General features: G+C 45.2%; 2 protein-coding genes across 2 annotated transcripts; one reads left to right on the top strand and one right to left on the bottom strand.

Moving 5' to 3' along the window:
* The first annotated feature begins 88 nt into the window (after positions 1–88).
* On the top strand, positions 89–3486 carry si:dkey-106l3.7 (uncharacterized). Its single transcript, XM_068705482.1, has 6 exons — positions 89–876; positions 2099–2260; positions 2428–2605; positions 2798–2880; positions 3035–3129; positions 3398–3486. Exons 1-6 carry the CDS (start codon positions 226–228, stop codon positions 3477–3479), a joined length of 1251 nt encoding a protein of 416 aa, XP_068561583.1. The 5' UTR covers positions 89–225; the 3' UTR covers positions 3480–3486.
* A 1105-nt stretch (positions 3487–4591) lies between these two features.
* Positions 4592–12753, bottom strand: rnf208 (ring finger protein 208). The gene is made up of 2 exons (XM_068705787.1): positions 11915–12753; positions 4592–6761 (listed from the first exon to the last, which is right to left on the bottom strand). The coding sequence occupies exon 2, from the start codon at positions 5740–5742 to the stop codon at positions 4966–4968; it is 777 nt and encodes a 258-aa protein (XP_068561888.1). The 5' UTR covers positions 5743–6761; positions 11915–12753; the 3' UTR covers positions 4592–4965.
* Between the last annotated feature and the right edge of the window lie 1718 nt (positions 12754–14471).

Raw genomic sequence — 14471 nt, 5'->3', positions numbered from 1 at the left:
TCCCAGAATTTAGTGACAGGAAGGAACGGGCATGAGCATGCAGCTCAGCGCTGAGACATGACAGATGATGGGGAGAGGCGTGGTGAAGGAGCAGAGGCGGATCAGAGGGAATGTTTTGAATTTGACTTCACCACTTCACCTCTGCTAACGACTGCGTGGGCTGTGTAAACTGCTGTTTCCTTCATTCTTCAGTTGGGAAGCAGAGGTGTGAGGGACAGAGGGAAGATGAATCTGTACAGGAGCTTTGGAAACCTCATGGAGGCTTGGGTAGCTGAAGGAATCCAGAGGTCGGACACAGCATGGCTTGGAAATAATGACGAAGACCTTCCTGTACCTTCATCTGACGTCGGGACTAATCTGCGCTCAGAATCAGTGGACTCTGGAGTGGAGACAGCCAGCTCTGTCATGTCTTTCCCTGCTACACCCTCCTCTGTCTCAACAGGTATGGCAGAAATAGACATATTTACAGCAGGAAGAGAAGGCGACGGACTCACTCCTGCCTCGACATCCCAGTCTCCCGTCCTCTCTTCTCCTGAGCCTTCCTCTTCTTCCTCTCCGCACCTCCTTCCCAGCAAAGCTCAGCTGGGCTCCGTAGCCTTGCACTTAAAAGTGGAGCAAGCACTACAGAAGACTAACTCGAAGCATCTAAAGAACAAGCGAGAGCCCCCCACGGTGGACGAGATGCTCAGGCGACGTCCTCGAGCATCTTCGGGACCCAAACAGCGGGCGTCAGAGTTCGAGAGAGGTCAAAGGTCACAGAGTTTCGCCTTAAAGAGGACAGGCGAGCCATCGGGGCTCCCGAGGCAGATGTCAGAAATGTGGAGACGGCCAATGTCAACGAGTTGTGACATGCAGCCAGCTCAGACAATATCAGAGGTGAGATACTGTTCATGTCACAAATCAAACTGTGTTCCAATTTTTTTCTTTTTAAAAAAACAGAAGAGTAGTTTCGGGATTACACAAGTTTCACAGTAACATGTATCGTCTTGAACGGCACAGGTATGTCAACATAAAAGCAACGCCTGGAAAGAAGTCGTGAGAAGAGTAACGCGGTGTCTAATTTGATGTTAGTTAAAGGGTTGCAACACAAACTCACCAAGTCGCTCTCAAATTTAGAATAGGACGGGCATGTCACTACTCACACACACACTCTTTCACGCTCGAAGCCTGTCACATGTCCGTCAGCCTGTCACATGTCCGTCTGCGGTGGGAGCATCATAAACCGGTCTGCCCAGGTGTCTTTACGCCCGCAGGCACAGGAGGAATGACACGCTGAAAACCAGATAATGGAGGAAATTCAAAGAACATTGGATATTGGATGTATTTACATTTGCTGTGAGTTAGTGAGCTCAGTGTTTGAATCCATTCATGTTGACGACACACAGAGGTGTTGAACCCACAGGATTAAGTGTACCATTTCTATCTAATTAGGTCCTCGATGTTGTTTTAGTCTCTGGGTGTGTGTGTGTGGGTGTGTGTGTGTGTGTGTGTGTGTGTGTGTGTGTGTGTGTTCTGTTTGTTTCCTCGTGTGAGGGCCAGCGGTAAAACGCTTTGATGACACTCAGAAGCCTTATAATGGGGACATAATTACTCAAGTACTTTTGTAATTAAATATAATTACACTTTCATTATTCTGTTGGAATAGTTCACGCAATTGAAAATGAGAAGCGATCATTGAGTCAGAGGAAGATGGATGTTCTGACTTAACAGGCCGAGGATTTCCAATGTTTGTGAAAGACATTAATTACGTGTCTTAAGTTCATATCCTGGTATTAAATATCACATTCTCATACAATATCTATTGTTGGGATATATTTTTTAATTATATCAATTATATTATATTATAAAATGATCTAGAAATATGTCTTAGCTAAATGCTATCTTCAGCATGTGGACATGATCACAGTGTTGACCATCACCATGCTAACAGTTGCTAATTTGCACAAAGCACAATCACCCAAATTATTGCAATTCATTCTTGGGGGAGAGATGAATGTTTGTATCTCATTTCACATCGATCGACTAAGCTGCATCCTGTATATTGTAACGTCATTGTATCCTAGAAGGTAAAGCTTCTCTTGCTTAATGATCTGTGCAGGACCTCGGGGAGCAGGAGGAGACACGACTGAGTCCTGGGCTCTGCTACTTGGAGCAGGTGTGCCAAATGTTAGAAGAAATTGCCAGACAACAGATGCACAGCCGAGTGTTACAGATGGAGACGGATGCCCAGCGGGAACGTCAAAACACAGAGGTCAACCAGGTGAAGACATTTACGATGCACACCTTTGCACAGCAATTAAGAAGTTGTCACAAAGCTGACATGAGCTCGTCAAGCTGGTTATGACAAGATGTCCGCCTGCAGCCTTAGGGTTCACATGAATTGAACCATGATAACAATGTGTTCCCCATCACTTGACTCTCTTCCAGGCTCTCAACAGTTGTCAGAGTGACTCTAATGCTGCTGAGGAGGAGCTCTCTTTTTGTCAGAGTCTTGAAAATACAGAAAGTGCAGAGCCCAGTGAAGCCCCGCCACGCAGAGATTATCCCTACGGACATTTTCGGCAGAGATCTGCTTCTGACACAAATATTTCAACACTGCATAAAAGTGAGTCAAAGTCCACCTACTGCTTTCCATTCTCACCTTCTGTGATTTTGTACATTCAATGTATTCTCATAAGGAAGTCTTTTGCGAGTCCTGTGTGTATTGCAGCTATGTTATTGTGTGTGTGTGTGTGTGTGTGTGTGTGTGTGTGTGTGTGTGTGTGTGTGTGTGTGTGTGTGTGTCTGATTGGTGCAGAAAACTTAAATGCAGACTACAGAGGGCAGCATCTGAGCACACGTGACCTGCTGGAGAAGGATGAGGAAGACCATGAAAACCAGGTAAAACACAGTGAGAAACGACGTATCATTTGTACGTCAGTAATAAACACAGCTAAAGAATGATTTGAAATGTGTTGTGGTGAGTTTTATATGTTCTTTTTTCCTCATAATATTCTCTTATTTCAGTCCACAAACATCTTTTGTGTATTTTCAGGGTTCTGAAAAAGAAGAGATGAATAAAAAAAGGAACTGGAGGATGAAATATTGGTCTTGGACAAAAGTGGAGTCTACAGTGAGAGATATAAATGGGTGAGACATTGCATTTACAACTGTAACCTATAGGGGGCAGTATTATTACTCTCATATGATGCACGATGCTCTGAGGAAACGTTTGTGCTGCTCCAACATGGCAGCGGGCCACACTGACGCAGTGGTCCAGAACTAATGCTCAGTGGATGCAGAGTTCATTTTCAGTCTGTGCTTCTGTTCCTCCTGAACATTCTGTCCCTTTTTCATGAAAGTTAGCCGACATGCTGCCTTGCTTTAGCTCTGTTTGATTCATGTTTTATCTGCACAGCCAAAAGACGCATTCATCTGAGAGAAACATGGCCCGACGACGGCTGAGCCAGATATTCAGGAGGAAGAGAACTCCTGAGTAAATGGACCACGGTGTCTCTGTCATGATTGTTGGACATTTTGGTTTCAGTTCTGAAGAGGAGGAAGCTTCTCTCTGAAGGTCTGAGCACTGTAACTGCTTTCAAACTGGCTTCCTATGCAGCCCATGAGATGTTTATTTATTGTCTGCTTTACACTGCCTTTATTTTTAATACTGAAATAATACGTTTTCTTCTATAAACTGAGAGGGGAATGAATTGAGTCAAAGCTTCTTCTACAAACATCAAGCTTGTATCTGTAATAAACTGCAAATTGGTGAAGAATATTGTTACGGACTGTACAGTATAACATCATTATGTGAATATTCCTCTTTGAAGTTGTTACGCATTCATTTTGTTTTTGCAACATAAAAAAACATGCTTCATATCCATCAAATGCTGTGTTTCTACAGACAGTATGAAAGAACACTCGGACATGACTGCACCACAGTCATATCTTTATATGAACAGCTTATTAAATATTGTAAAAATGAATGCCTGTCACAAGAGGCCATGGTGGAGTCTGCAGCTAGCTTGTTTTGTCAGACCAGCAGTTCAAAACATAAATATAATCACTTTACAGTGAAATGTAAATCTACCTGAGGAACCGGATCAAGTGTCTGTTGTATAGTTTTGCTTGATAAATTACTTATTAAATCACGGTGATATATTTTAAGTAGTTTGACTAATCACGTAATCGACTAGTTGTGTAAGTTTGGAGTAGATTATTGGAGGATCTGCACAGATTAAGGGGTTTTGTAAGATTTAAAATACCAAAAACCAAGAAAAGAAATCCCTGACTTTGTAGTTGAAAATAACCTTAATTTTTGAAGTAACAAAAACATTTATGAATTTTCATATTAATTGCAAAACATAGGATGTAAATTAAGGGATGGCCTTCATGATTTTTAGGACATTTAGGAGTTTTAAAAAACTATTGAAATCCCCTTAAACCATGCAGGAAACCCATTAGAAAATACCACAATCCATAAACTAACCCCTAATTTAAGGCAAAACCCCAATGGATCCATCTCCATAGTGCAATAGTCTAAATGACATAATTCTGCATTCAAATCCCTTCTGTAGCGTGACAGATCACAAGTGCAGGCCACACAGAGTTACTTTTATCATTTATTATATCTTTATTCACCTAGGTTGGGGGGGTAGACCTCCCCTGGCATTCCCATGTAAAGAGATGTCAAAGACAAACACGTCCAACCAAACGAGAGAGAGTGAATAGGATTCCAGTCCATACATAAAATACATTTATTTACTATTTATTGAACCATCGGCATCCATTAGTCCCACATAGCATCCATCTGTGCTAGTAAATATATAGAGATAACATCTGTGGAGGGATTTATTTACTGTATGTGTGTGTGTGAGAGAGAGGGCGTTGGCAGAAAGGGTAGAGCTTATAGACGAAAAGAGTGGTGGTGAGGAGGGGGGGGGGGGGGGGGGGGGCAGTCATGCCTGCATTGTCCCCCCTTGTCTACATGATGCCACAGGAGGACAAGGGGTTGGCGATCTGGCAGGTGCAGGCCGACTGGCAGTATTGGCGCACAGTCTGGTAGCAGCTGCGGTCGGCGTCCCCGCCCCACTGCACGGGCCCGTTGGGGTCAGAGGGCAAGCGGCTCAGGATGCTGGTGTTGATGGCCAGAGCAGCCAGGCCATAGTCAGTGAACAGCACTGTCTCGCGCCGGCACGTGGGACAGGAGATGAACTTGTACTTGGGACAGGACTCGTAGAGGATCTGCAGGCACTCCTCACACACCGAGTGCAGGCAGGAGAGGATGCGCGGCCGCTTGCCTGCAAAGTTGTAGGTGTGACCGCAGGTGGGGCAGTCCAGGGGCTCGCAGGGCATGACGGGTCCCGAGGAGGAGGAGGAGGAGGTGGAGGAGGTGGTGGAGGAAGAGCGCAGCACGTACTGGTTGACTATGACGTCTTCCATCTTGTAGTGGAACTGGTGGTAGCAGATTTCATTGGCACTGGTTTTGCGCTGCGCCAGGAAGCTCTGCTCCCGGCGCGTCACGGGGGCCGAGGGGGACACCATCTGCCGGGGAGACCCCGTGATGTCCAGGGTCAGGTCGCTGCAGGCCTGGTTGACGATGATTTCGCCTTCACCTCCGCCGTCCCACGCCACTCTGGGGGGCGGGGCATAGCGAGGCTGGGTGACGGGAACAGGGCACTCTCGGGGGAACTTCTCCGACTGGATGATCTTGACGGTGTCCATGGGGATGGTGACAGGCTGGCGCCTGAGGCAGGACATTCGCACGTTTCTGGAGGTGGAAGAGAGAGGGGCTGTGGCTCTAATCAGCGCTGGACACCCCTGCCTGGTTCTGGGCAAGGGGAAAAAGATTAGGCTCTTTCTCTGGAGTCAGCCATTGGAGGGGACATGGGGACGGATGGTTGCCTCCATGTTTCCCTCAGAGATCCCCCCTGGCGGACGCTACTGTCAGCCTGTATCTTTGTGAAGGGAAGACAGATGGAAGAGCTCAGCCAGAGCACCGCAACCTGCAGCTCTTCTTCTGTCCCCGGTGATATGTATGGATGATTTAACAGTCCAGCTTACGGTGTCTGACCAGTGTTGACTACTTAAAGGTAGTTTTTTTTGTTGCTGATGTTCCTGTGCTGTCTCTGATGGCTATTTGCAGAAACGTATATATTCACATACAAGGACAGTTAGTACTTTAGCACAAAGATATGTTCTCACTCAGGGATGACACCAATAAATAATCTCATATGCACACAGATGCTCACATATATACATACAGTACAGGTTGGTGGATTTCTGCATTCACACTATGGGGGGGGGGGGTTGAGTTCAGGCAGTTCAGAAAGGTCCAAAAGGTATTGTCTTAAACTATATCCTGTGGCCTGCCAAGGAAACTCTTGTCTTCTCAAACTAGCCTTCACACACGGTTCTCGCTTAGCTTAACTTCCTGTTTTTTTGGCTGCGGAGGTGTTACACATCGACTCGAGCGCTTGAGAAAGAGAGAACAACCTCCAGTCTTTCTCTCTGCTCTTGGTCCTGTTTGGTCAGGTGACCCTGTGTGACCCTCTCAGGGTCTTATTGATAACAGGCTTGTCCCACAATGCTCTAGAAAGCTGATGGAATGACTCCTTCAAGCTCCAAGGCTCCTGAATTCCTCAGAGGTGGGAGTGAAGGGTTTAACTTTCAGACAGTCCTCCCAGCTGAGCAGAAGAAGTGGTAACAGTCTGAGGGATGCCTCTGTGCTTGTCTCCGTGACTCATAACGTGTCCTCAGGTTTCCTTTGGTCCATCTACCTGTGAAAACAGGAGAGATTCATAAAATACATGAATTTCTGTTCTGATAAAAACATTTGAATGACATTTAACATGGAATATTAATGAGATACAAGTAGGGGAGGATGGGTCAGCAGAACGTAGCTGTGAGACCTTTCTGTGTTGGACACTTTTCTTTAACTTAGAAAGAATCCACTGCAGCTGTATCGAGATCAGTTTCTTTGTGTTCATCTGATGACGGAGGCTTTGCATCTTGGCCTCGGCCCAGGTGTGTTTCTGAAGAGATAATTACCATGTTGCCACGTGTACCAGTACGCCTCTGTTTTGAGGAAACACAATGTGCTACAAAGTCAGAAGATTAAGTTGACGTGGTGTCACGGCACATGCAGCACACCTACTAAAGCGTCATTTCGGTTCATTTTGTATTTTTCAACCTGGACCTTTTTCACCCCATGTCTTTGTCTCTAAACGACTAATCGATATTTTAAATTCTGCACCATCAATTGACGTCCTCTAAAAGTTCTTGCTACTGGCTCAGATTGTTATGTAAGTGTCTGACCACATTGTGGAAAGGACATGTTGAACACACAAGTGTGTGCATCAAGCAGGACTTTTGAAATACTGAGCCCATTAGTACAAGTGCCCCTCCTCCACCCCCTACACAAATAGCCACATATAAAAGCGCGTTAACAGCGGTAATAGCAGGTAAACAATGCTGTGGACACAGACACTAAATGCAACTGACAGGTAATTAAAAGCCAAAGCCTGCCACACTGTCTGGTCAGAGCAGGCCATTGTGACACATGTTGCGGTCCTGCTCTCGTCATGCGTCCTGCTTCCTGTCAGCACCGTCACATGGTGTGAGTTGCGTGAGTTGGGCTGTGTGGGAACAGGTTATACTCTGCACGGAGGGTTTTTGTGTCACACTGTGTGTGGGTTTAAGAAAAAGAACAAACGTATGCATGAAGCTTTACAGCTTGACCAAAACAATAGCTGCCAGCCAGGAGAGGAGGGAGGATGACACATTCATTCTTTTCACTGGCTGATGATTCATTAGAGAGAATAGAAACACTTTGCAGAGGAGGTGACCTACATGGCGAAGAAGAAAAGAGAGAGAAAGAGAGAAAGAAAAGGGAGGAGAGGGAGCTCAGTGCTGGTCCAGGTTTCTATTTATGGCTTGTTTATCTATGCAGTTCTCAGTGGTTTCCTGCCCCCAACCCCCTGCTGAAGATTCACACCGAAGGAGAGCGATGTACCTAACAGGCGGAAGTGCTTCAGACCATTACCTCCACGTGATGCAGAGAGCCATGTTGGGCAAGCAGCAGACGTTTGTTTCTCCCCTTTGTCCTCTCTCAATGCATCTGTTGACATCTCTGTACACTCAAACACACAGAGCTGATGGACGAATCACTGACAGTCTCACCAAATGTGCTTCAACACTCCTCCCAAAATAGCCTCTGTTTCTTTTTCATCCTCTTTCACACGCAGGACACATTCATATTCATTCAGGGGCAATGTTTGGTGGTTTCATAAGATATTTATGTAAGAAAAGCTCTGAGAAACAATCACCTAGAATGTATGTATGATGGCCTCACAACTGCAGGTATTGATTATAGATAAGATTAGATATTGATGACATTATGAAGAAAATGTGTTTGTAGGTAATAACAATTGTGACATCTTTTCTTTTAATGAAAAGACGTCACAATGTTATGATGAATGTTTTATTATTTATATAAAAGTGTAGAGATGTTGGCATTGATTCCTGATCAGATCAGACATGTTTACTTACTTATTTACTTATTATGATTGAATACATTATGATTTTGCCTCCTTTGGATTGTTTCATTTGGGCAAAGTTCTGCTCGTCCTTAGACAACATTTAACATGACATTTTGGACTTTTGTTAAAAAAAGTTTTATGTAGAAAAACATGAAACATTAAAGTAACATAAAAAATGTAACATTTTGGTATTAGTACCTAAACAGACATAATAACAGCATCAAACTGTTTTAAATGATTCCCTACATGACATGACAATGGATGTTTCACAGCTGTATGCATGGTTATATAACTGGAATAGTGAGGATTTAGGCCTGGATTATATCACCTGAAGGTTTGAATTACAGCTATATAAATCTCCCCATATGATAGATCTGCTGGTATTAGTATATTAGTATGTATAGGTCATAGATAGCAATACAAAATGGAGTGCAGAAATGCCAAAAAATAACTTTGAGGTCATTCAGATATAGTTTTTTAGCCATTACATCTACTGCAGACTACAAACAAATTGAAGGAATCCAAAATTAAACTAATCATCTCCACTTCTGACAGACATTATAGGTCTAGACACACTGTGTGGACACAAACAGCTGGTGAGAGTCCATGTCTGCCTCGTAGTGGGCAGGGGTCGAGTTGGTAAAGCATCCAGGAGCCTTGGAGCCTGGGGGGAGATGAAGCGGCTAAAATTACCCTCTAATTTGGCGACAGCGCTATGAAAAGGGCTGATAAGTGAAGCCGCCTGCCTGCTGATGGCCCAGCTTTGGCGCAGCCTCTTCCTAATCGACGGAGCCCTCTCTCCGGTTATGTAAGGAGCTCATCTCCTACCCAGCCACCATATTAACACAGCGCTTCAGCTCTCCCACAGTCTCGACATTAAGTGTGTGTGTGTGTGTGTGTATACATAGCTCTGGATCCTCTCCCTGCAGAGGAATTATTACACTAATGAAATCATGGCAGGCATTTGACCTCGTCATCACGAGCAAGAGGAGGAAGAGAAGAGCTGACCACAGAGATGTCAGAGGAGTTCGTCTTGCAGCAAATTCCTCATAGCATTAAACTCACACAGAGCTGCATAGACAGTTATAGAGTCACACACACACACATTGGAAGTCTCACCCTTGGACGACTCCCCATCATCGTACTCGGCACCACCCTCATACATTCCACCGGACACACAAACGGACAGATAACAAACCGATAAAAGGAATATCTCTAGATGTGCCCGCTATCAGTCAAGCTACTGATTAAACTGACAGAGACACCTGAAGAGGGAGAAACACACACATGGCACCACACGCCAAGAAAATTCCTATCCTCTCCCACTCCCACTGTGCTGCTTGGTCTCCCTCACACACACACACACACACACACACACACACACACACACACACACACACACACACGCTCGTTCAGGTCCTCATGATCACATTGGATAAATTCTTCCTGTGCAGATCGGAGAAAGCCAGAAGGGCACCATGTTCTGAATGAGTCATACAGACCCTGCCCATCAGCATGTCTCTCTCTCTCTCTCTCTCTCTCTCTCTCTCTCTCTCTCTCTCTTTTCTCTCAATGAAAATCTGTCTCTATCCACCCATCTCTATACAGCCTATGATGCATCTCTCCCCTCCATCCATCCCTCTATCTGATCATGTGAGCGGTGTGTTGGCCTGGACAGAACAGAACAGACGGTGTGGGTCTGTGTGCCCCTACACCACATACCAGCGCTACGTCAGGTATGCCAGCTATGTTGAGATCTGCATCCACATTCGTGCCTCGGCTGGTAAAAAGCGTCGCCGCGCATCTCTCCTCTGACCTGCGTGGGATATTATGCTTGTATTTTGATTACATAATGTGTTCTGACCTTAACGTGATGTGAGGACAAATCCCCAGATTTACTGTATGTTTTGGTGGCTGCAGATTCTCTCAGGAAATCGTAGCGCTTACAGTGAAATACTGTGACCGATCCAAATACAGGCAGATTTGCTTCTGTGGCATATTTTACAATTTTGAAAGTATGTTGTTTATGTGAGTATTTAAGAGTTGTACTGCAGATGACAGATGCATCTCAGTGTCTTGCTTTTATAATCCTGTTTTCTTTTTATTTGTTACAGCCAAATATATATTATTTTTTAATTACAAGCTTTTCTCAATGGGCTTTTGCCTACAATCATTTTCTGAATAAAGCAATGAATTACCTTCACATATAATATCAATTCATATTCAAATGCCAATATTTAAACATGTAGATATCTTTTTACAGGATTCAGATCAGGATGTTTGGCTCCATTCATAATATTTACAGTCAATCCATGGAGCTGTGATTACATGCTATTATTCCATAGGCTGCTGTATGATGGCAGTGTGGCAGAAAGTGCTTAGCGAGTGTGTGGGGAGGCGTTGTTTTTAATAATTCAGCTCGCTGTCATTCATGGCAGTCATCGGCCATTTTGCCTCGCAATTCATTACAGCCAAGTGCTCTTTGTTCCCGTCTATGTTTCTCCCACAGCAACATGGCAGAGCTGCACACAGGCAGAGAACTGAAAGGCAACATCACTCATCGCTCTGCCTGACACAGCCTCCATAGAGGAGTCATGGGGGGGAAAGGTTCAGCAAATGTCCGGCTCTATAACAACAGTGGCTCGATTGATTAAGGCGATTGGCGTTTCTCTTAAGGAGGCTGTCTCAGCACAGGGTTAAGGTGGACGGCATTGTTGGCTCCACGTGAGCTCAGGCTCCGGAGGGACAGTGTGACAGAGGAGAGGTGGCCAAAATGTTTGGACCGTGTGAGATGGAGCGGCTCTAGCATGTGGGAGGGGTGCGTTCGGGAGCAGCGGTTATGCAATCGCAGCATGGTGTACCCAGCACTCTCACTGCAGCGCCAATGTATTGCCAATATGGAGATACCTTAGTGCTGCTGACAGCTACAGAACAGGCAGTTCCTGCTCCGTCCCTATCACCCCCACCCCTTCCTCCGGCCCCTACTGTCTGTCTGTGCAGAGGTCCGTCAAATGTCATAACCGGCTGGAGACGTGACCCCTGAAGATACCATCTACACCCCAACTCACACATCGACCCACTGTTTGTGCTCCATGCGGATACGTCGGGGTGCAGGTGTGTGTGTGTGTGTCTGTGCCTCTCCATTCATGCAGCCATGTGTTTGTCTGCAAAATGATGCAACCACCACGCAAAGCCCAGCTTAATGCAACAAAAGGCACAGAGCACCTCTGTCATGCACAAAGGACAGCAAAGAAAAGAGCGTTAGTGTGAACCCCACACAGAGGAGCCACACCTCACACATGTGAAACAGATGCGGAGGATGAAGATGAACACGGAGCAAAACCTCCGTATCGTCTCTGTGAAACAGATGCAAAGCCATCGCTCATCCTCACCTGTCTGCCTACGCACTTATCTTGTTCCAGTCCTTTCCTCCACTCCTTTCCTTGCCTCCTCGATTCCTGTTCCAGTTCTTGCTGTTGTTGATGTTGTATTGAGAAGATGAACCGCTCAGTCTCTTTGTTCGGTGGGATGTCTCACCGGAGGGGAGGATGCTCTCTCCTGTCCATTCGATTCTAGAAGGATGAACAACGAGCGGCAGCAGTGGAGGGAGGCAAACATGGAGGGGATGTAAGATGGAGGAAGCTGTTACAAGGTGGATGCGTCATGTCCAGGGTTGAGCATCCCTCGTTCCCCTTCTCCTCTCCTCCGTGGTACCTTTGTCCTTCACTCTCCCACCCGTGATTCTTTTCCACCGAGCTGTGGCTGAGCGTCTCCCTCCGGTCTCTCTTTCTCCATCCCTCTCCCCCAAGTCCAAATGTGTTCAGCTTATTGTGTGCAGTGACCTGAGCTTCTGCGCCGCTCTTTCTCTGCATGCACGTCCCTCGTCTCTTGCTTCCTGTCTCTCTGCCCGTCTCTTTCTTCTGGTCTTCAGGTAAACCTTTCTTCTCGTTCCTTCCCTCTCCTCCTCTGTTATCTCTCCTCTCGTCTCAGCTGCCGTTCATTACTCCTCTTTTCTCCTCCTCCAGTCAGTGCGCCTCACAGTCACACATGCGCAGTGTTTTCACACATACATGCACTCTCACTCACACACACTCCCTCTCTGTGCCTCTGGCTCCCTCCTTATGCATGTGGCTTGTTTTGCCTGCCCACCCCCACCTCTCTCTCTCTCTCTCTCTCTCTCTCTCTCTCTCTCTCTCTCTCCTCACACACACACTCCCTCTCTTTCTCTCTCGTTTGCTCTCCCGCGCTGCAGCACACACTGCAGTGCCTCTGCAGCCAGGATCACGTTTTTCTAGTTGCCAGAGAAAATATTTCAGCCAATGAGAAACGTTAAAGACGCTAAACCCCCTCCCCCACCCCCCACATCAAAACACACATTATGCACACACACACACACACACACACACACACACACACGCTCATTTATACACACACATGCACACGGCCATCTGAGATAAGAGCATGTTTGTGTGCAGTGTTTGCACCTTAGTGATGAATCATACCTGATATACAATATTAATACACGCTCACATATGGTTTAGTCGACAGCCAGGCAAACAGGAAGTACAGGACGCTGGTGCAAATAGACTTCATCGAAAGAAGTGCAGCAAATCTGACAAAAAAGAGCATTAATTCACTCACAAATGATTTCTTCTTCAGGCTGCTGACTGGATGCTTTCTGGAAAAACAGATCCATCATATTCAACACTGAGCTCATGCAGCTCACTCATGTCTGCAGAAATGGACACGGCCTCAAAGCATACATGTCAACAACATGTGTACTCGTTCTTCCTTGACACTTCCTTGACTGCTAAATGTGACACGGCTGAGTTTCTATGAATTCAAAAAGAATTCTCAAAAGCTCCAAACACAGGTCTGCTCAGTCACTCATGTTGCATAACGAGGATTTCTAAATTTGGTATCTGCTGGAGTCTTCATGCTGACCAATAAATAATCCTCAGATCAAAGTGGGAAAAAAAAAACATGATGTGATTTTCCAATCAATGTAAGAGGGTTATGCTTATATAACATGGGAAGCATAATGTAATGAGAGGTAATCTGAACAACAAACAGCTTGTGTTTGAAGGCTTTTGGCAGTGAGCACTGTGTACATTTGTTTCAGGAGGATTCAGAGTATTTGCTCAACACATCATTGATGCAATAGAAGTTCCTCAAAGATGTGGTTTTCTCTTCTTCTTTTATCTGCAGCCTTTTAGGCAGCTGGCTGTGTGCGTTCATACTCCTGTTGTTAAAGTTCTCATTTACATGAAATATTCATGACCAGTGTTGGACAGTAATTCATTATAATGTGTTATAGTCGTGTTTTTCAACATTTCAACACTTTTGTGTCCCCCTTAAACTTTTAAAAATGGTTTATTACACACTATGATCTATAGTTGTAAGAGTTAATTAATTCATTTATATATTTGTCAGCAACTACTAGCTGGAAATATATATATATATATATATATATATATATATATATATATGAATTGTGAAGGAACAATAAATTAAAAAAGGCTCAAAAATCAAGACATTTTTCGACCACTAAACTTAAGGTCATGGCTGACAGCTGCTTCACAGTGTAAGACATATGAAAAGAACTTACTGCAGAGAATCGTTTGTGTGACACTAAACCAAGAAAACTGTTCATTCTGTAAATGTCAGTGGACCAAAACATTACAGAATGTGTGTGTGAGGGACTCATTGGCCATGAACTAAGGTTTTACGGCAAAGTCAAGGTCTTTTGAGTGTGGGATTGTTTTTCTCCTTGAAGCATTGTCCCACTGCTGTCTTCAGAGGTGACATGCAGTTCTGTAACTGAAGACATAGCTGCAGGGACAACGAGACAACGAGTCCAGGATGTGTTCATATCAGCGCACCATGAGCGGGGGTGGGTCAGGGTGTGTGTGGTGGGTCAGGGTGTGTGTGGTGGGTCAGGGTGTGTGT

Source organism: Cebidichthys violaceus, unplaced genomic scaffold (genome assembly GCF_023349555.1).
Source record: "Cebidichthys violaceus isolate CVI_PGR_0920_01 unplaced genomic scaffold, fCebVio1.0.p SCAF_12, whole genome shotgun sequence".
NCBI lineage: Eukaryota > Metazoa > Chordata > Actinopteri > Perciformes > Stichaeidae > Cebidichthys > Cebidichthys violaceus.
Note: the sequence above shows the minus strand (reverse complement) of the source record. Positions and strands in the feature narration are given on the sequence as shown.

What these genes read in the sequence shown, in the direction of transcription:
- rnf208 (XM_068705787.1), bottom strand. Translation starts at nt 5,742, where the DNA reads ATGTCCTGCCTCAGGCGCCAGCCTGTCACCATCCCCATGGACACCGTC.
- si:dkey-106l3.7 (XM_068705482.1), top strand. Translation starts at nt 226, where the DNA reads ATGAATCTGTACAGGAGCTTTGGAAACCTCATGGAGGCTTGGGTAGCT. An exon ending in CAGCTCAGACAATATCAGAG is followed by an intron (nt 877 to 2,098) that starts GTGAGATACTGT and finishes TGATCTGTGCAG; the next exon opens with GACCTCGGGGAGCAGGAGGA. An exon ending in ACAGTGAGAGATATAAATGG is followed by an intron (nt 3,130 to 3,397) that starts GTGAGACATTGC and finishes TTATCTGCACAG; the next exon opens with CCAAAAGACGCATTCATCTG.